This window comes from Diadema setosum, chromosome 15 (assembly GCF_964275005.1).
Source record: "Diadema setosum chromosome 15, eeDiaSeto1, whole genome shotgun sequence".
Taxonomy (NCBI): Eukaryota; Metazoa; Echinodermata; class Echinoidea; order Diadematoida; family Diadematidae; genus Diadema; species Diadema setosum.
Window position 1 is genome coordinate 33929173 of NC_092699.1, and position 22270 is coordinate 33951442.

At 37.7% G+C, this 22270-nt stretch overlaps 1 protein-coding gene across 1 annotated transcript in view; it reads right to left on the reverse strand.

Moving 5' to 3' along the window:
* Nucleotides 1-18943, reverse strand: part of LOC140238704 (uncharacterized) — a 42795-nt gene extending 23852 nt beyond the window's left edge. The window contains exons 1-3 of the mRNA XM_072318603.1: nucleotides 18865-18943; nucleotides 3678-3917; nucleotides 126-249 (exon numbers count right to left, since the gene is read on the reverse strand). Coding sequence (XP_072174704.1) covers nucleotides 126-249; nucleotides 3678-3917; nucleotides 18865-18943 — 443 coding nt within the window. The remainder of the gene's footprint in view (nucleotides 1-125; nucleotides 250-3677; nucleotides 3918-18864) is intronic.
* Nucleotides 18944-22270: the final 3327 nt, after the last annotated feature.

Sequence of the window (22270 nt, forward strand, 5' to 3'; positions counted from 1 at the left end):
AGCAAAAATTCTTGGTTCTTGAAACCAGGGAGGTGCCATAACCTCCCTGTTGAAACTTTGCAGCCGCCCTAAAAAGTGCTGAACCACATCCACCCCCTCCCTCATACTTCCTGAGTTTGGCTTACTCTGTTGTGAATTCACACTCCACGTCGGTCCGGACGTGGGTTTCGGGTAGTCGGCTCCATTCACACGTGACCAACGCAAAGTCATTGCTCCGACACTGAAAGATCTCGGGCCCTCGAGGCGGTACTGCATTGTCAAATACGTTGAAAGAGAACAATCATCACTGATCTCAAATCTTAAGAGATGAGCAGCTGTGACGTAGATTGAATGGGCCTCCCTTTGAAATTCCAGGCCACGGCTCCTGGTTAGGAACCCTCTGTTTGCCCTTAATCGAACGTCAGCTTTTATCTAAGTAAGAATATTCCGTCATTGTCAATTATAAAGGGAAAAAAGTTAATACAGCATGACAAATTTTGCTGCTAACATTCAGCAAATTAAACAAAGGACTGTTTTTTTTTTTTTAACCTTTGTATTTTCTGGTTCGTTTGTTTGTTTGTTTGTTTTGTAAATTTTAAAAAGAGTGTGATTGCTGTGAACCTTTCATCAAACATCTCATCCTTCATGCCCCATGCCCAATTCCTTATTTTGATAAATAGGAGTAAATCTATAATGTTACTACTTCTGTGAGTTACACATTTGTTGTCATTTTCTCCCTACTAAATAGATATGAACACTTCCATCACAAACACTTGATTTTCATTGTGTCTATTGATCTGCTTCGAGCAACAATCCTATATTCTCAAAACCAATTGTGACCGCGCAACACAGATCTAACAAAAAGTCACGTACACCCCCTGATATTATGTAAGGACTCAAGAAAGGTGAACCAGGTCAAGAGAGTCAATTTTTACTTTTCCATATTTTCTGAAAGAGCTATGTAATTCTTCTTCTAAATTATTCTTGAATTTGGGATCATAAATTGAATGGGAAAGTGGGTTTTCGGCAGTTTTTCTAAACCAATATTTTGGTAAAGTAGGGTGATCAGGTTTTTCCTAGAAGCCGATTTTCATGTCTTGAAAATCCTTTGCACACTTTTTACTTTCAACTGTAATAACTCTTGTAAGGATAATGCTACTGCTTTGAGGGTTGACATTTATCATGGACAGAATGTGTTTATAGAGCATGCTCAATTTCAGCTGAATCTGATAATCCCTTCATTGTTGTTGCTTCAGTGGTTTACATCATGTTTTTTGTCCCATTCATGGCACAGGTAGCACGGCTTAGTAAAGATTGAGCACTTGACTTGAGCCATGTACTTCAGAGCCTCTTTTCTCAGTTCAAACTTTTCCACAGTGAGTGCTTTCTTTTCAATATTTATATATGTTAGGAGAATCCATTTGAATTGAGTTATACATCATTTTAAAGGTTAGAGTCTGTTATTTCAGAATCTGCCCTGAACTAAAATTCCTTGTCTGGCGACTTTTTTGTTGGTTTTGTGGTGCAGGGTCACAATAAGTGATTCATCCATTGAGAAATGTTTGTTTCTGTACTGGTTTGATTGCTGATGAGTGTTTTTTCCTGTTGCACTTAAATCTCTTCGAGTCTGACTCTATGCCAGGTGTATGTTTGTTTGTTTTTTTTCGGTTGAACTTTTGACCAGGTCTGTCATGACTACAAATTGGACAAAAATCTTCTTTTCCATGATCAAGGGCATGTACTGAGAATGGGCAGAGAGCTGCTCCAGCTATGATGGCTGAACCAGACTCAAATTATATCAGTGAATTTGGGCAGAAGCTTTTTCCATTGATCACATTTATTTGAGAATGAGAGCATGTTCCGATGGCGTATGGTTATCACCAGGAGGCCGTGATGGAGAAACCAAACAAAGACATTATCCCCGTTCCAGCACAGCATGGTTGGATACTCATAACATGTTGAAAGGAGTTGACTGATAAAAAAATAAAAAATAAGAAATGAAAAAAAAAATCTTCTTTAACATCTGCTGCAGTTGCCCGAGCAGAAAAATTAATCTTAATTGATGACAGACAGAGTATGAACTGGGTGTTCCGAAATTGATTTATTGTGCAGCTGTTTTCGTCCATTCATCACCAAGCCTTGTCTGGCTGCACAGCACATTTTGGCAGGTCCATTCCCATCCCCATCACTGCCCCCCTCCCCCCCCCCCCCCCCCCTCCCCCATAAAAAATGTTTTCAACTCATGATATTGGCAAAATAAATGCTAACATCAGAACACAAAAAAACTATCCCTACATATCATTCCTGCATCTAAAATTTCATTCTCAGAAAAAGAGTAGAGTCTAACCCCCCCCCCCCCCCCCGCCATACGAGCATGGTTATATGCCACATAAGTACAAAAGAAAAAATGAAAATTTGCTGTGAATAGTGTTATTCAATGGATATTGCTCAATTAGCAATAAAATATTAGATTAATGAGTGTGAGAGAGTATGTTCAGTAACGTGTCTATCTAACCTATTTGAAAATCTGTACGGTGACTAACTTCAATCTATACATTAGTAATGTATGAATTGTACTTGTCTCTCAAAATTTGAAAAAATACAGCAATGTTTAGCATTTGTGTACAAAGAACTGTTTTATATGAAAAAAAAAATTATATTACAAGTTATGTGATACAGAACTAACAAAAAAAAATTATAACAACTGTTAAGTCAACTTTAAATACATGAGTAAAATTAAGTGGACAAAACATGGAGACTTTCAATCCAGTTTAATGAGCAGTAAGAAAATACTGGACTCTGCTTTGGAGGCTAGTTGTTCCGATTTCCGAGCTTCATAAACACAGAGATATTTTAGTCTTCATCTCTGAAATCTTTAGGTTAGGTTGCATACAAATTTCACTCTATTTTCACTCTGAAATGCAGAGAAAAAAAGCAAAGAAGAAATGGTCATAATCATCCTCACTCGTGTACTCTTGAGTTGGAGGGGAATTTCCAACGACCACACTTCTCTGTAACCCCTGAACCAAATTGAATAGAGTTTTCTGCTAAATATAGGTACTCAATAAAGATGTTATATTTCTAGACTCTGAAATAACATTCAGACAGTTTAATCACATTGAAAATTATCAAGAATGCATAAAATCTAATTGTATTTTTTTTTTTTTTGGGGGGGGGGGGGAGGACATAAGGCCTACTGTACAGTATGTCCCCCAAAAAAATTACAATCAGATTTTTGCACTGATAACAATATGATTAAACTGTCTAAACGCTACTTCAGGGTCTTAAATATAACATCTTAGCTCTATTTTGCAGAAAATCCCATTCAATTTGGTACAGAGAAATGTGGATTGTTGTAAAGCATATCATGAGTCTGATTCTTCCAAGTTTAGTACTTCGATGCTCTTGTTTGTGAATACAATAGACAGAACTTGGAGGGAAGAGATTCCAGACATCCTCTACAAAATTCCTCATTTCTCTTTAACCACTGAAGCAAATCGAATGGGATTTTCTTTAATATGTGGGCAATAAGTTATAGTTTCATACCCTGAATTTGTATTAGATTGATTCACTACTTTTAAAGATATCATTGCGGAAGGTCCCGTTGTAATTTCTTGGGGGGGACATACGGTATAGTATTAATCTAGTGCTTCACAGTTGTCTGGTTTTTTTTTCCCCGTTTGGTTCTTTTTGCTTACATCCAATCACGACGGAATAAGACTGAAGTGTCACATTGGTTGCTGCCATCATGCAAGAATAGCTTCCACCGTCTGTCAAGGTGGCATTCTGCAGGAACAAGATGGCAGACCGTCGAACATGAAGCAGACTACCATCTCTGGGCACTGGTCTACCATTGTGGTACCAGGTCACGTTGGCTTCTACAATATTGGCAGTCGTACAGTCCAGGGTCGCATCGTCTCCTATCTGAACAGCAACCTCTGTACATTGCAAAACGACAAACAAATACATCAATGAAGAGTTTAATCGCAAAAGGAGCTAAATCCATCTTGCTAAGTTGAGATATTTGTCATTAAAGCTGCTAAAAAAAAACAAAGAAAATTATAAAAAATTACAGGATACTTTCCATCATAACTACTAGAATATAATATTCCTTGCTATGTCACGAGTGAGGTATTACTGGAAAGGTTCAATTTTGCTCTATCTGAAGAACGACTTACCTGGAAACGTTTAAAAATGGCGCTTAGACCATTTTGCAATAAAACTCTTCAAATAGATAAATGAATAAACAATCAAAATGATTGCTGTTGCTAGAATTGATAGACTGATTTATTCTGCAAAGCCTTGAATTTTCTATCATTTATCAAAAATGATTTTGTACTATTAAATTGATAAATTGACTTAATTATTCTGTGAAGCCTTCATTTATCATTTATCAAAATATCTTTGTGCTACAATTCAATTGGATTGCTCTATTCTGCAAAGCCTCCAGTTTTTGATCATGTTAAATCAAAAATGCTTTTGCTACTATTTCTACTGATTTGTTCACAAATAATTTACAATTAATTTTCTGACATAAAGTACATAATAAAATATGATACTGCTTTATTCATTGAAGTCATTCACAGACAAAATTACAATCTATAGCCTATGCTTCTTTCATTACTTTTGTCATGTTTTGCAACCTCCAGCTTTCAAAACCAACTTAAAGGTCAGTTTTTACTTTTTGTGACATATAGCAAAAGCTAATTTATACAATTGATGGGTTCCAATTATTGAAATGCAGACGAGTGAAATGACTTAGTAATTGGTTCTCAGAGAATTATTATCCACAAAATTAGACAAGCAAGTACTGTACAGCAAGATATTTTTGCAGCATGAAATTTTCGCAACCGCCTCTGGCATTCAATGAATAAAGTGTAGACGAGAACTTTTGCTTGCATTGTAATTTTGTGAATCTTGGCTCCCACAAAATTTGCAAAATTCATGAAATTAAAATGCATGCATACATTCTTCGTGTTTAATAGAGTAAACCTTAACATTTGGCATCACACAGAACACACAGAACCAATTACATCCCTCATCCAATGACATATATCATGTTTTGTTTTGTCCTGTTTTTTTTTTTTTTCTTTTCAGCCAAAATTCTTGCATGAATACTGTAGTGTATCAATAATTTGTCAGGAGCAAATTTATGATGGCAAAAGTGAGTGAACCATAAGGTAAGGGCCGGCTTTTATTCATTACTTGTGAATGAGATATTGCCATCGCATTGCAGAGGGCCGCAAAGCAATCTACTCACTCATGCTTATCACACAAGGACTTTGAAGGCTGAAAAAAAAAATGAGTGTATGCCCTACAGGAGTGTGGTAATATCACCATTAATCGAGAGCATGCAGGTCGTGAACTCTGCATTCCATGACATGTTAGGTTCACATGTATCTGGTACACTGAAGTTCACACTGAGGAATTGCTCTAACATACAATTTTTTTTTTCCCTCAACAAAACAGTCCAATCACACATAATGTTGATGTTCAGTAACAAGAAGAACAAGAACAACAAAAGTAATCAACATATTATTATTACTATCATGAACACGGGCGGATCCAGGAAATCTGTAAAGGGGAGGTGCCTCAATAAAATTAAATGGGGGCGCATACGCCCCCCTTTTTTTCTTTTTATTTCTTAATTTGTTTAACCAAAAATAAAGTAACAGTAATAATCAATGTCAAAAACAATGATTTCAATTACTTTATTTGTGCATAGCCTATATATAAACACATCTACACCATTTGTGTTCACTTTAAAGGACCTCATATACAACAAACAGCATCGATGCAGAAGTCGTGAATGCAAATTGACATGGCATCAAATCATGTCTTAATATGTATGAAATAACAGAAGAAAATTATGCAATTTGATATGAATTTTGTAAAAGAATTTGTAAAGAGTGTAGGTACAGGAGGGACATGGCGATGGGGTAGCCACTTAGAAGGAAGACAATTTCTTGGAAGTGAATTTTATGGCTACCAAAGGTTTAACACCAACTGAGGAAAAGAAATTCCCAAAGTACCATTAATACTACATTGGCACCTGTTACAGGTGGATTCACAAACAGTGAAGAAAAGTGCAAATGCCACTTAGAAGGAAGACAATTTCTTGGAAGTGAATTTTATGGCTACCAAAGGTTTAACACCAACTGAGGAAAAGAAATTCCCAAAGTACCATTAATACTACATTGGCACCTGTTACAGGTGGATTCATAAACAGTGAAGTGCAAATGTGACACCAGAGAGTATTGTAGCATTTCATTTCACACAAGCAGCTCAGAAAGAAGAAACATTCAATTACTTCATCCACCAGGGAGCACAAAATGTGACCGTGCATCACAAAACAAACAAAAGTTGCACCCCTTGATTTTACGTGAGGACTCGAAAAAGGTTTATGGTTCACCCAAGTCAATCTTGAGTTTTTCAGATTTTCTGAAAGAGCTATCCTTCTTCTATGTACAGTATTCTTCAGTTTGGGATATTAACATGAATGGGAAAGTGAGTTTTAGCAGTTTTTCTACAACCCTTTTGGGGAGAAGAGTAGAATTACCAGGTATGTTTAAGGGTGCGTTTATCAACTCTTTTTCTCGGCAGAAACAGGTTTTCCATACGGCTTTCAGGGAATTTTTACAAGATGATAAACGCAAAGCTGTTTTGAAAGCCTTTTCAGAAAGCCTTTTCGAAAGCCGCAAATCTGTGCTTTCCAAAACAGGTTTCCTAAACAGGTTTCCAGAAGCCTGTTTCTAGAAGCCTTTTGAAGCGAGATAAACGCAAAGCTGTTTTGAAGCGGGTTTGTACTGCAGTTACGAACCATGCACGCCTTATATGACCGCTTCTCCTCGGGTCGAATTGCGCAATGCAGCTGTGCAGTGACAGGCCAGTTTATTTATTTTATCTATTTATTTGTTTTGTTTCAGTAGGGTAGCTCTGTCAGTGGCTTAACACTGTTATTCTCAGAGGCCCTACACATATAATAACGTGCATCACGAAATACATTGTAGACACATTTACCAAGAAAAATAACAAAATGTACAATTACGGTACACTTACAACATGGCCAAATAATTGAGCATTGCAGAGGATGGTAGAAAATAAATAAATAACATCATTTTTATCATTACAGTTCACTGAAAAGTGATATGCCGAGACATATCTAAGAAAAATCAAAATGTCTAGGTTACAGCACATGTATATATTGCATAATCCATAAATTCTTCATATCACTTCAGATTACATAATTGTAATCTTTTTCGGAAACAATCAACACACAAATTTATTCATTTTTATTATTATATGATAACAGGGCCTTCAAAAATGTTATCGTGTTCGCGAAGAGTTGATAAACGCAACTATTTTGGAAGCCGTTTCGAAAGGGCTTTGGAAACGGCTTTGGAAACGCCTTTCGAAAGCCTTTTCCAAAGCCCTTTAGATACGGCTTTTGAAAGCCGTTTAAAGGACAAGTTCACTTTCATAAACATAAGGATTGAGAGAATGCAGCAATATTAGTAGAACACGTCAGTGAAAGTTTGAGGAAAATTGGACAATCGATACAAAAGTTATGAATTTTTACAATTTTTGTGTTGGAACCGCTGGATGAGGAGACTACTAAGGCTCATGATGTCATATGTGACCCTGCACCTCAAAACAAACAAAAAGTCGCCAGACATGAATTTTTTGGTTAAGACCATATTCTGAAAGAGCAGACTTTAAGCTTTGAAATGATGTATAACTCAAATCAAATGGACTCTCCTAACCTATCTAAATATTGGAAAGAAAGCACAAACTCAGGAAAAGCGTGAACTGAGAAAAGAGGCTCTGATGTACAGTGTCTATTCAAGCGCTTAATCTTTACCAAACTGTGCTGGCTGTGCAATGAATGGGACAAAAAAACAGGAAGTAAACCACCAGAGTAACAACAATGAAGGGATTATCAGATTAAATTGAAATTAAGCATGCCTCATTAACACCTTCTGTCCATAATTAATGCCAACTTTCAAAGCAGTAGCACTATCCTTTCAAAAGTTATTAGAGTTGAAAGTGAAGAGTGTGGACAAGGTTTTTCAGAAATGAAAAAGGGATTCTAAAGACACACCTAACCACACTATTCTACCAAAATGTTCGAGATGAACTGCTAAAAAAACACACTTTCCTGCCCGTTTTATGATACCAAATTTTATCATATAAATGTAAAGGAAGACCCGCTCTTTCAGAAAATATGAAAAAGTCAAGTTCAGCTAGGTTGACCCATTTCACTTATTTTCAGTCCTCAAGCAAAATCAGTGTGTGCGACTTTATGTTCGCTTTGAGGTGCACGGTTACATATGAGTACAACAGTATAAAGAAAATGTAAAGAAAATTCAACATATTTTCACTTTTTTCGCATAGTAAAAGAGCACTTGACTTGCTTCTTTCTAAAGGCAATGGGAATGATATTACCCATAACATATGTCAATGATGAGTCAAGGGATTGTGTACTTTTTTTTCAAAAGATGAAATTTTGTGAAATTCTCTTTATATTTTCCTTATATTGTTGTACGCATGTGACATCATACACTGCAGTAGTCTCCTCATCCAGCAGTGACTGCACAAAAACTTCAAAAATTCATAATTTTTGAACAGATTGTCCGATTTTCCTCAAACTTTCAATGATGTGTTCTACTAATATTGTTACATTCTCTCAATCCTTATGTTAATGAAGGTGAACTTGTCCTTTAAACAGGGGAAAGATGATAAACGCAGCCTTAGAAGTTAGAGGCCACTTTTCATGTCTTGAAATCCTTTGCACACTCTTCACTTTCAAGTCTTATAACTTTTGAAAGGACGACGCTACTGCTTTGAAAGTTAGCATTAAGTATGGGCAGAATGTTTTTATAGAGCATGCTCAATTTCAGCTTAATCTGATAATCCCTTCATTGTTGTTGCTCCAGTGGTTTTAATATACATCATTTTAAAGCTTAGAGTCTGCTCTTTCAGAATCTGCCCTTAACTGTCTAGCGACTTTTTGTTGGTTTTGTGATGCAGGGTCACAAATGTTCATCCAGGCAGGCTGCCCCATTCAATCTCTCTGGCACTCAGCCAAGAAGTCAGCTTGGAACTGTTCTGATGTATCTGACATTCAACACCTTCGCAAATTTATACTAGCCCTGATTTTCCACAACTCTGTATTTTGAGATTAAGGAAGTAATAGATATACTGGTATATCTCTAACAGCCTGTACACATTCATCACCAACAGAAACCTATCACATTCTCCACTTATCCACTGGTATGAATGATAAAAATCCCACCTTGAATACGGTAGAAAGAACAAGGTAAAGGGGAAATTCCCGTCCTACACGCACAAATAGACACGCACCATGCCAACACTGAAAATTGCACCTCTGAAATGCACTGTGCACAATATAACACATTGAGTAACCCTTTTTTTGTGTGTGTGTCCATGAATAGAATTGTGATTATCCAGCTTCCCGCGAATTATCGAACTCACCTACCACTGCTGACCATTATGTATCTGTGCGTGTGTGTGTGTGTGTGTGTGTGTACACAGGGTGTTAGCATATGATATGTATAGCTCCATGGTGTAGGTAAAGGGGGTAGAGATGATGGGCGTGGCTTGAAAGTATAGGCCTGTGTGTGTTTCCTTGTCTGGTCCTTAGCACCCTTCCCTGCCAGTTGATCATTTGGTGACATGATGTTAATTGCTCCAGTCTTCATTTCTGCAAGGACTTAGGGTTAAGGTTGAAGGACAAGTTCACCTTCATTAACATAAGGATCGAGAGAATTCAGCAATATTAGTAGAACACATCAGTGAAAGTTTGAGGAAAATTGGACAATCGGTGCAAAAGTTATGAATTTTTAAAACTTTTGTGTTGGGAACCGCTGGATGAGGAGACTAAGGCTCGTGATGTCATATGAGTACAACAGTCTAGAGAAAATATAAAGAAAATTCAACACATTTTCACTTTTTTCGCATAATAAAAGAGTACTTGACTTGCCTCTTTCTAAAGGCAATGGGAATAATATTACCCATAACATATGTCAGTAACGAGTCACGGGAATGTGTACTTTTTTTCAAAAGATGAAATTTTGTGAAATTCCCTTTATATTTTCCTTATACACTGTATTGTTGTACGCATGTGACATCATATACTGCAGTAGTCTACTCATCCAGCGGTGACTGCACAAAAACTTCAAAAATTCATAACTTTTGAACGGATTGTCCGATTTTCCTCAAATTTTCAATGATGTGTTCTACTAATATTGCTCCATTCTCTCAATCCTTATGTTAATGAAGGTGAACTTGTCCTTTAAGGTTGTAATAGGGTTTTAGGTTTAGTTTGATATGAAAATTAGGATAAGGGTAAGGGTTAGATTTGTGGGTATAGAACTTATGTTTGGATTAACATACAGATATTTCATGGGGGCAATTGTCGCAGTTGAGCACATGTTATCGAACCAATCCCTCTAGTTCTATACCTCTGGATTTGAAATCTCTCAAAGCTAGAAAAGGGGTTGTTGGACATTTCTTTGGAATTATGATTTTTTCCCCTCTTTACCACTTAACAAAGAGGGAGTCAGTTATAGGCAGGCTCTCCACATCATACTTACATTACTGCACATGCAGTATTTTTTTTTTTTTTTTGCAATGATTTTATTGCGGCAAATTTTGCCAACCAGTTGTACCTACAAGAGTAACGACTTGCGAAAATATTGCCTTCCACAGCTAGGCAATATGTGATGCATAATCATCTTTCAGATGACAAATCACTAATAACTTATCTCCTGAGAGAGATTAGTTCATATCATTTCTCATTCGTCACTACAGTGAGCTTCATGCATCAGAAATATTGGGCACTGGGGTGGGTGTGGGGAGTATGGACGGTCAGTCCCGTGAGAAAGCAATACTTAGGTCCACTGAGAGCTACTAATAAGCGGAGGGAGGGATCAAAAGGGGGAATGTTAACTGGCATTATATTATATATCAAGTCCCTACTCCTGCAGAGTATCAAAGAAGATGCTATGCTGATTATGCCGCAGTGATGTTAAGTACTGAGCTTAGTACATCAAACTGTCAAATGGATCCATTTGTTGTGGCATGTCCACTTGTTTTTCTATCTGTTTTGTGGTAATCTAGGTGTTGGGCTCCTGTGGCGGATCCAGGTGATGGCGTACCGGGCGCCATCGCCTCCCTTTATTTTCTTGTTAAAACAAAATAAATAAAAAGAAAAAATGGGGGTGCAGCATCCCCTTTCATTTTGTAAAGGCACCCCCTTTCATTTTGTAAGGGCACCCCCCCCCCTTTACAAATTCCTGGATCCGCCCTTGGGCTCAGTTCAGTGAATGTGTTGCACACCTTATAAACAAGAATTAGATACCTGCTACGGAGTCAATTTCTATTAGTGATGGCGTTATGTGGAAGCGGATGCATTTTCTGATCCATCACGGTTCCTTGACCTCTCAGTTTACCATCATAATACCCATCAGAGGTTTTACTGGAAGGAATTAAATTTAACTGCTACAGCTGGACTCTGGGAAGGGGGGGATGTTTCCCTCCAAAATCAATTACTTTATACTGCTGAGGGGAATATAATGGACAGTGAAGTTAATTTCTAATTATGCTAAACGACAGGGAACTCAGTATATGACTGGCTAATTTGATATAAAACAGATAATGGGAAAGGATTGCTTCAAGGTAAACAGCAAACAGACTGTCTGTTTCAACATAAACAATATACAAATAAAAAAAAAAAAGAAAGAAAATCAGATGATATGTGTAACTCGTCATGATCCAAATATAATTGTCCAGCAGCTGAGTTTGTCTTTCTAGCTAGAGTAAATGATTTTAGGAATCATTATCACTGTAGTTCTATCATTATTATCATAGATATCCTCACAACAATACACCTATTACTATACACTAATGCTACTACTACTACTACAACACTGCTACTACATCTACTACTATTATTACTACTACTATAATACTACTACTACTACTACTATTGTTACTGTATTGTTATGTTTGTTATTGTACAATGTATGATGATGTATATGTGTTTTTATCAGGCACAGACCAGCTGAAGAACAGCCATGGGCTGAAGCAGGTTCAGTGCTAAAATAAAATAAACTGAACTGAACTAAGCCTACTACTACTACTACTACTACTACTACTACTACTACTACTACTACTATTTCTACTACTACTACTACTACTACTACTACTACTACTACTACTACTACTACTACTACTACTAACTACTATTTCTACTACTACTACTACAGACTACTACTACTACTACTACTACTACTACTACTACTACTACTACTATTTCTACTACTACTACTACTACTACTACTACTACTACTAACTACTATTTCTACTACTACTACTACAGACTACTACTACTACTACTACTACTACTACTACTACTACTACTACTACTACTACTACTATTTCTACTACTACTACTACAGACTACTACTACTACTACTACTACTAACTACTATTTCTACTACTACTACTACTACTACTGCTACTACTACTACTACTACAACTACTACTACTACTACTACTACTGCTACTACTACTACTACTACAACTACTACTACTACTACTACTACTACTACTACTACTGCTACTACTACTACTACTACAACTACTACTACTACTACTACTACTACTACTACTACTACTACTACTACTACTACAACTACTACTACTACTACTACTACTGCTACTACTACTACTACTACAACTACTACTACTACTACTACTACTACTAGACAATGCAAAAGCTCCATTTCACATAGGCTTACACACTCACAGTTACCATAACTTTATGAAACTATTTAAACTTTCTGTGAAAAGGACTTTGGACAGTTTGTACAATACTATGGGGTTTCTGTGTCGGATGCAGATAGTTAAAATGGAATCCGCATGCTAGGTGTAAGATATGTCACATTTGTTTTCTTCTTTTTTACAGAAAATAATTGCTAAGAAAGCTGGTGAAAAATTTTAACATTCCACTGCTCAATACAAATTCTTCGTTATGCCTGGTTTCAAAGTAAACACATCATTTCTATAAAAAGAAACAAAACAAATAGGATAAACTCCCATCTTTGAAATGGAATATTGGTCCTTTGAGCGATCAAGATGACTCCAAAGCTTGCAAAATCTTTCAGCAGACTCAGAAGTTGGAAAATCATTGTTTTATACTGTTTACACGGTAACGCAGTATTGTTCGATCCCTCCTACTGTAACCTTGTAAGAACCCCCGCATTGACATTGTTGACTGAGCACAATACACAATGTACATGATTTAGTTTTTGCTTGGTTCTTCTAGTTCCTGGAATACATAATTGACTCTTGCACAAAGGGTGCAATCAACCAGGTGGAAAGCAAAGAAGAATATTCTGAATGGTTAAAAGGAGACATTTGAGCTAGGCTACACATTGTTGTTTATCAGTTTTTTATTCATGAAAACACTCGCCAATATGATATCTATTGCCTGGCTATGATTTCTGTGAAGGCCGGGCAACCAACAATGATTAATGGCATCTTCATCTATAACGCTGTCTGCAGATTCATGCATGACTTCCATCTATAGTCCATTTTAATGATATACCATTACACCTATGTTCAGTGCCACTATTTACATCACAACATTTGTGTCAAGACGGAAACATCAAAGATATGAGCAAGCGATCAAGAGATCTATTTCACACACAAAAAAATGAATTTGAATGTAATGCGTATCAGCAAAATCCAAAGCTTTACTAGAGCCTTGCCATGTATAGATGCATTAATGGCTTTTAAGATAACTTTTGCACAATTGGCAAAATGCTGGGATGAAGCGCATTGGGTTTAGGATGGTATTACAATTGTATAGTAGGCCTATAATTGGTTGAGGTGAGTATTCAGCTTTTGTCAGTTTGCGAGATACATGTACTTAGAAATCATTTTATGGAATGTTAAATGGCACCCAATTCCAAGAGGAATTCAAAATTTATTTGATGAATATAGCTGAGATAACCAAAAACAAAGTAAATCAAAGCTATCCTATAAAAAGGTGGGTCCAACCTTTTATTAGGACCACATTGTTTTGGACATCTCAGCCATTTCAAGACCAATTTTCATCAAATAAACTTTGAATTCCTCTTGATAGAATTATATGCTCTTTCATATTTCATAAGAGGTTTCTCATTATCTAAAAAAATCATCATAAAACAAGTTGGATAACTGAACCCCCATCTCAACCAAAACTGTACATCCTTTAATACATTGAGGGCCATCTTCAATGTAATTTTGGTAAGATTATTGTCAATGAATACTATATTCATTTGTATCAAAGGGTGTGTTATTTAGGGTTATACACATATGGCAAAAGTACAATCATTGATATTAAAGGTACTGTTGACCATTGGGAGCAGTATGTGATTCAAAAAAATGTTTGAGATATCACATTTGAATTTTGATGTATATGTGTATAGGTCAGCTGTACATATCACAAAGCATCCTATCATGTCAAAATTTTGTAATAACGCCCAAAATATAAAGAGATATCACTATTTTTCTCAATAATCCATAACTGTAGAAGGTTTAGTCTAAAAACTTTTTTTTATCATTATAACTATTGTTCACATTTTGTATATCTAACAATACTTAACATCAATTATACCGATTCAAATTTTTACACTGGTTGTTTCTATCCCTTACTCACATTTTAGAACTATTATGAAGCACTAATGCTGGGTTTCTGTTTCATTTACAAATGGTAAATTATGCCTTTAAACTGTCTTTGATGGTAAGATTAAAGACTTACTAAAATATTCTTTTCCTTAAATTCACTTCTTTCATACTAACCTGGTGAATTTTTGCTTTCTAACAAAGTAAAGAAAGAAAGAAGGACTTGTTGATATCCCTCTACTCTCGTTCATTTTTTGTTAATCATCAAGTTCAGTCGATGTGAGAACTGGTCTATACATGTAGACTGTTATATTGTGCTTTTAAAATCTCTACACACACTGTGAATACTTATTTTATATGCCACAACTTTTCACAATTCATTGATTTTGTTCTCCGTGTGGTACTATAGCTAAGCCTACAATGTATCAAGGCTCATTTTTAAGATCTACTCAAAAAGTGGTTGGGATTGGGCAGAGGGCCTTTATTGTACAGCGTGTCCCAGAAAAAACGAAACCGAGTTTCATTGCAATTCTTTGGGATCATAATCATATATTTGGTATATGAGATGTACATGAATTGAAAGATACACTTCTCTTCTTTCATTTGATGCACAATTCATTGTTCAAAATTCGTGCACGACTGAGTTAGAACAGTAGACAGTAGTGCTACTAAATTTTCATTTGCACGAGCAAATGATGATTTTGAATGAATTTTTTCAGACTTTTTCAGCAATCTTTTGCAAGAAATGAAATCATAGCCTTAATATCCATTCTTTTACCTTTCATACAATATCTCACGCGTAAAAAATGATCAACGCCTGCGCGAGGAAATTTAATTTGAAAATATGCTTTCATTTTACCCAGATAGATAGATAGTAAATAAGGAGCCAGTTAGCTTTCCCGACACCAGCCCAACTTGGCAGATAACAATGGCCTTCATGCTTCAACGAATTTACACAAACATGAAGGCAGGGGGTAAAAGGGAATGCTACAGACGGTTCGGTTGTGAATAGGGTTGTAAATTAGCACATGATCATGAGCTCTCCTGACCATGCAGCTAACTACAGAGCAAAGGGTGTTCATCAGCGAATTGTTTGGGAATGTGGGGTGGGAGTAACGGATCGAAAAAACCATCCGAGCCGCTCCCCCCCCCCCCCCAAAAAAAAAAGACGACTTTCTGCCCTGCACTTGCACCTTTGAAATGTTAGATGCGCAAGTTCAGTGATAAATAACGTGATGTACCCTCTTTTTCTGCTTCACCTCCCCCGTCAAAAACTTCAAAAAACCCTGTCAGTGATGAAGGACTAACCGCGCGTGAGGAAAATGTAGAGAGGAATGAAAACAGTGAAATAAGTTTGGGGTACAAAATCATCAAGATGTGCATCATTGTTGTAATGTTGATGTCCCGTAGCCATTGGACTGCATGCAGCCTGAGAATATTCACGATATTAGTCTTCAGTTATTTGGTTATTTGTCTCACAGCTTATTCTAAATAGAGGACAACAAAGGGCATTCCGTCTCATACAGCATTCTCTGTAAATACCCCCCCCCCCCCCCCGGAACAACATTCACTGTAGCACTGCGGTTGTTTTGTGTGAATTCAATAGTGCAGATGAGCCCATTGTCTAATGCTAAGTCGGTAGAGTTGAATGCTTGTTTTTCGACTCTCCGTAGAATCGCTAGAAATGAAGCATGTTTTCATGCAAATTTTTCTCAAACATGCGTTATTCATATTTGACGCGTAAGATCTCATATGAAAGAAGAAAATATGAATATTTGGGTTATGAACTTTGTTTTTCGAAAACGTAACATTAAAAGTGTGAAAAATTCACTTAAAGTCATTATTTGCGCGTGCAAATGAAAATTTGGTAGCACCACTGTTCATTGTTCTAACTCAGTCATGCATGAACGATGAACACTAAGTTGTACATCAAATAAAAGAAGAAAAGTTTATCTTTCCATTGATGTATATTTTATAGAGAAAATGTATGATTTAGATAGTAAAAAGTTGCATGGAAACCCGGTTTCGTTTTTTCTGGGACACGCTGTATAATATACCGGTAACCCAAAGAGGCACAGCAGGCGTGGGGGGGGGGGGGGGGCACAGTGAGCTTATCTCATGTGTTTCAGGGGTCCCTAATGGGAAAGCTGAATGTGTCTTGGAACAATTTGCTAATTGCCCAACTGTCCTAACATACAGCAGCATTGAGCGGGGTGAGGAGAGGAAATAAAACTTTAAGAAGAAATCAAGGAGATAAGAAATGAAACCGCATGATAAAAAAAAGAGTGCATAAATCCATTTGATTCTTTCTGGAATAAAGTTTTATTGTTGGGGGAAGAGACAATTGACACTGAAAGGTGGTGTATAAGATCTGACATGCTTCCAAGAAGCAGCTGCATGAATGCACCTGCAGGTCTGAAGTGGTTTATGAATCTGTAAACTGTGATCGACAGCGTCCGGCACACAAACATCTTGCAGCTGCACTGTATGGGTGAATATGTCTGGCATCGGGCCTGTGCAAACGCAAACCATCTTTTGACTCACTTCTTACTGATGTTCTGTGTCAAAAAGCATTTTTGTTGCAATCAGAGCAATTTTTCTTTCTTTAGTTTGTTTGATTGGGAGGACAGTAAGTAAAATAATCTATCATCAAAATCTCGGACGTGAGATGGCAAAACTTAGTCACATATTTCAGCTTAATTTAGTATAATCCAACTCTTGACTGGGCGTGGTATTCTGAAAATCTTCCTAAGTTTCTTCGTAAGTCAGAAACTTAGGAAGTGCCTAGGAAAGACAGAATTGGTATTCTGAAATTTCTTCCTAGGCACTTCTTAATGCAAATTAGGCCATCCTTATCCCCACCCACGTCCTTTCTTAAGCTAATACGGAATGCCGTATCATAAGGAACCAACCGATGACAATCGCATATTACTATGACGTAGGGTCAAATACACGTTTGCGCAGCATGTCCCCTTTCTCACGCTCATTTCGCGCATCAAAGTACATGTGCGTGCAGTGAATGACAAGCGCACCTATCACAATGTCGAATATGTCTGCAGCTTGCTATTCTTAACACCGTACTTAGGACAGGCTAGGGGTGGAGCTTTCCTAAATATCTTCCTAAATTTCTTTCCTAAGTGCATTCTAGAATATGAACTTCTTCCTAAGTCAGAAATTTGCATACTCCCGCCCCCTTCCTAAGTTTCTTCCTAAGTTTAGGAAAAAATTTAGGAACAGACTTGGGAAGAAACTTAGGAAGATTTTCAGAATACAACTTAGGAAAAATCCTGACTTCGGAAGAAATTTCTTCCTAGGAAGGATTTCAGAATACCACCCTTAATCTTCAAATCAGAAACCATTCCATAATACCCCAAACACACAAGGTAACCATCTTCACAATGCATATATGAGAAACATTGAAAAATAAAAACCACCACACAAATCTCGAGGGTGAGTGTGTGTGTGTGGGGGGGGGGCGATCTTGGAAGGGAGGGAGGAAGTTCTTAAACCACATCTTGCACGTGATTTTGTCACTGGTAAATTAAAAGTGTTTGAAGCATTTTTTTTACTGGTTATTCTACTTTAGTATGTTGTAGATTCCATTTACACATCTTTGTACAATCTGCATACATGGAAAATTGTCACTAGGTTTCAGTCATATTCACTATATTCACTTTATTCACTATATTCCTCTACAGTATGTAATTAGAATTTTTTATTTTTGTATAATCCTTCCATTTTTTTGAGCGCATAGGGACATTATTACTATGTGTGATGCGCTACATATATAAGCACTGTCAATTATTGTTATTTATCATAATCATTGTTGTTATTATTATCATTATTATTATCATTATTATTATTTCAGCAACATTGTTTCTTGAGTATACATGACCATTTCTATTAAAGACAACCACTTTTCAACATCTTTTTTTTTTCATCATTACAATCATGACAGTCAACATTATCATCATCACCAGTTATTCACCATCATCACCACCATCACCATCATCATCAGCAGCAGCAGCATAATTATCAGCATCATGCTAGATTCACTGCAGCATCATGAGGAGCCTCTTATATCAAGCCACTGAGGATGGGCTGATTTTGCTATACAACACTCATTTTCCACAGACATGTACCTGCCCGAGAATACTCGAGACTTGTCTTCAACGGGTTAAGGATGCTTACCAGAAGTGATGATGGCATCCCCAGAGACAGACACCAAGACCACGAGCAGCAGAACGCAGAGGGGGTGTTTCTGGAGCATGCTGACTGAGCACGGCCTTCAAGAGGTGATGACGATGTTGTTAAGCCTCTGAGAGTTCCTCTCCATCAACCCATTAATATCTGCAGATGTCGAGCTTGTCTCTGTTTTCAAGTAAAAAAGTAATAAGTGAAAATTAGCTGGAAATGGCCAACAATAAATGAGCCGAGGGTCATATTTCCAAACAACTTGGACCTAATTTGCTCTACATCAAGATGATTATTGGTGGTGGTGGTGGGGGGGGGGGGGGGAGGTTGCAAAGGAGTGGAGAAAGAGAGCAATAGGGTGAAGAGGATTGAGGATGACTTGGTAGAGGGGTGCATCCAATATTCTTGAACACAAACAAAATTAATTGATTTACGGTGTAGCTAATATCAGTCACCTCACTCATAAACAAATTATATGCTGAATGTCTGATGACAGTACTGACACTGTACAATCTGCACTTTGGAGAGATAATTACGAGAAAATGAGAATTTCAAGCCGTGGGTGGATTGATGCCTAAATGCACTTCAAAATAGCAGACAAGCAAATGCGGATTGTTCTTTTTCTTCTTCTCCTGAAAAGCTAACTGCAAGATCAAGCCTGTCCCATTGCCTACGATATGATAAAGATAATTTCCTATTGTGATATTATTCGATGCACTCTCTGTGCTGTGTAGGCACCACAACAAGCCTTCCAAGGATATCCACCCCCCCCCCCCCAGGTCCCAAGGGGGGCGCCCCTGATTACACCATGAACAAACTTGAAACTATAGTCATCAATGTACTAACTCATAGTATTACTATTAACTTTAATAGCGCTATCACTTCTAGAGAAGAAGATCTTTTAGGATTCCTTATTTGGGGGAGGGGGGGGGGGGGGTTTGGGGCTGCCTGGGGGCCCCCAGGTGGGATATGGTGCCCATTTGAGGAAATTGAGATCCTATCCCCCTAGGGATGCTACCTGCCAAGTTTGGTGAAAATTGGTCATGGTGTTCCCAAGAAGAAGATGAAAATGTAAAAAGTTTACGCACGACAGATGCCAGATGCCGGAAGAAGAGCAATAGCAATAGCTCAAAGGCAGATCAACTTGCTCAAGAAGGTATAACCATGACAACTAACTCCATGATGTAATAAAGGACCATGAGGACAGACATTAGTTACGTTCAGACGACAAGCCTTAACCTCGAGGTTAGAGCTTGTAGTTAGGGACCATGAAGACGCACTCGTAGTTAGCTAACCTCGAGGTTAGCTCGATGTTAAGAGCCATGAGAAATCTTATGGTTAGCGCTGTAACCAGGAGCCGCGGGGGGTCCCCGCTCGTAGTTAAGCACCGTGTGGACACAAAAATCAACATACTCAAAGGGGCAGGAGCGTAACCTCGAGGTTAAGATTCGTCGTGTGGACGCATGTCGTAGTTTGGGGGGGCAAGAGCTTAACCTCGAGGTTTCCTAACCTCGAGGTTAGGGCTTGTCATCTGAACATAACTATTATGTCCCAATATTCCCAAAAACAGGCACATGTGATAACAGTCGAGAAAAAAACAACAACCAAAATATAATTAACCCGTTCAGGACGGGCTGATTTTGCTACAATTACCATGCATTTCCCATCTAGACAACTGCCTGAGTATTCTCCGGACCCATCCTCAATGGATTAAAACAAACAAACATGGAAGCAACATGAACCAAGGGACTGTTATCACAACCTTTGCAGACGAGATCAGGTCATTTCCTTCAGTCTAAGAACAGGTCACCACAGATCAAACTAGAAAAGCACTCGGAGAGTGCAGACCTCCGTCAAGCAGCTCATTTCTACCCTTACATGCACGCTGAAAATGGCCCAATTATTTCTCAATGATAGTCACGAAAACAAGTAAGTATTTACCTCATCCACTTCCTACTGCACAGCTCCTCAAGAAGAACATAACATGTGCTTTAGTACACATATGCATACCACAAATACGTGCAGCTTGAACTCTTAGGTTCATTGACTCCACATTACTTGTATTTGCCAAAACTTTAAAAAAAAATCTTTCAAAAATCCCAAATCACTACTAAAATTTAAGCACTTGTGCCTTAATTGTGTCATTAATTATTAACTTTTCCTGTAAGTTTCATCCAAATCCATTCTTGACTTTTTGAGTTATTTTGCAAGCTGACAAACCAACACCGACAAAAAGAAAAATAACCTCCTTCCTTTGGAGGAGGTAATCATCCTACAGGTGCAGAATCAGATTGGTCAGTCAGACAAGTATCCTTGCATCACGTACTGTTCCATTCCCATGACAACACACTGCTTACAAACCCAGTATGCTCCAGGACTGTCCAGTTCATGAGGTGAACGGACAAAGGAATTGACCACACAAAAGCTCCCCCCCCCCCACCTTCCTGGAAAACATGGGGGGGGGGGTGTTGCAGTTTCGGAATGAGGTTTAGATCGCGATCCATAATTTCGCAAATTTGCCGTGTGAATTCCCGGCAAGTAAAAAAAAAAAAATCTTTAAAAATCATGATTTCACAGATTGTAATTCGGACTGTGATCCAAATCTTACCCTACTACATATATCTTGAATTCATTGCTCACCTTGATTGTCATTTGAGCTGACTTTGCTCTTTTTTTTTTTTTGTTGCTTGCTAACTTCCATTACCTCTCTCATATTATACAACGTCCAAGTAGATCCTTGTAATTTGATTGGAGGATTGTTGGTGATGTGATATTCAATAAGTACTCCATTCAACGCGCCGTGCAATTTTGGTTCTATTTTTGCGTGCAACTTGGTTCGATTTTTTCGTTCTATTCCACGGTCGAGAAATTGTACGGTACTGCATGTACTGTGTGTTGCATATTGAGGATCGCATGCAGTTAGCGCAGTGTACGTGTGCGCGGTACATGCATGCGCGTATGTAGGCCTACGTAGTGCTAGTGTACGTGTATGTGCGCTAGCTGTGACCTGTATCTACACTGATTGCACAAGCCAGAAAGAGAATCGCAGTGGATACACATGTAAGTATGGCTATATTTTTCATACATATATAGACTTCTAGGCCTACTTAGACCTACCCAACAATCCTCCAACCAAATAACAAAGATCTACTTGGACGTTGTATAAAACAAATAGTGTATGGTCTTTACTCATGCAATGGAACGAGATTTCGCACTCGGTGAAAGATGAGGCGCACTATTCAACTCCGCTTCGCCTCGTTGAATAGAGCGCCTCTACACAAAAAAATCTCGTACCATTGCACTCGTGACCATTCACTATTTGTATACTATATGTATCTAACATCCCCCCCCCCCTTTATCTCCCTCTCAGCCTGTAAATATCATTCTCTTTTTATTGGTAATA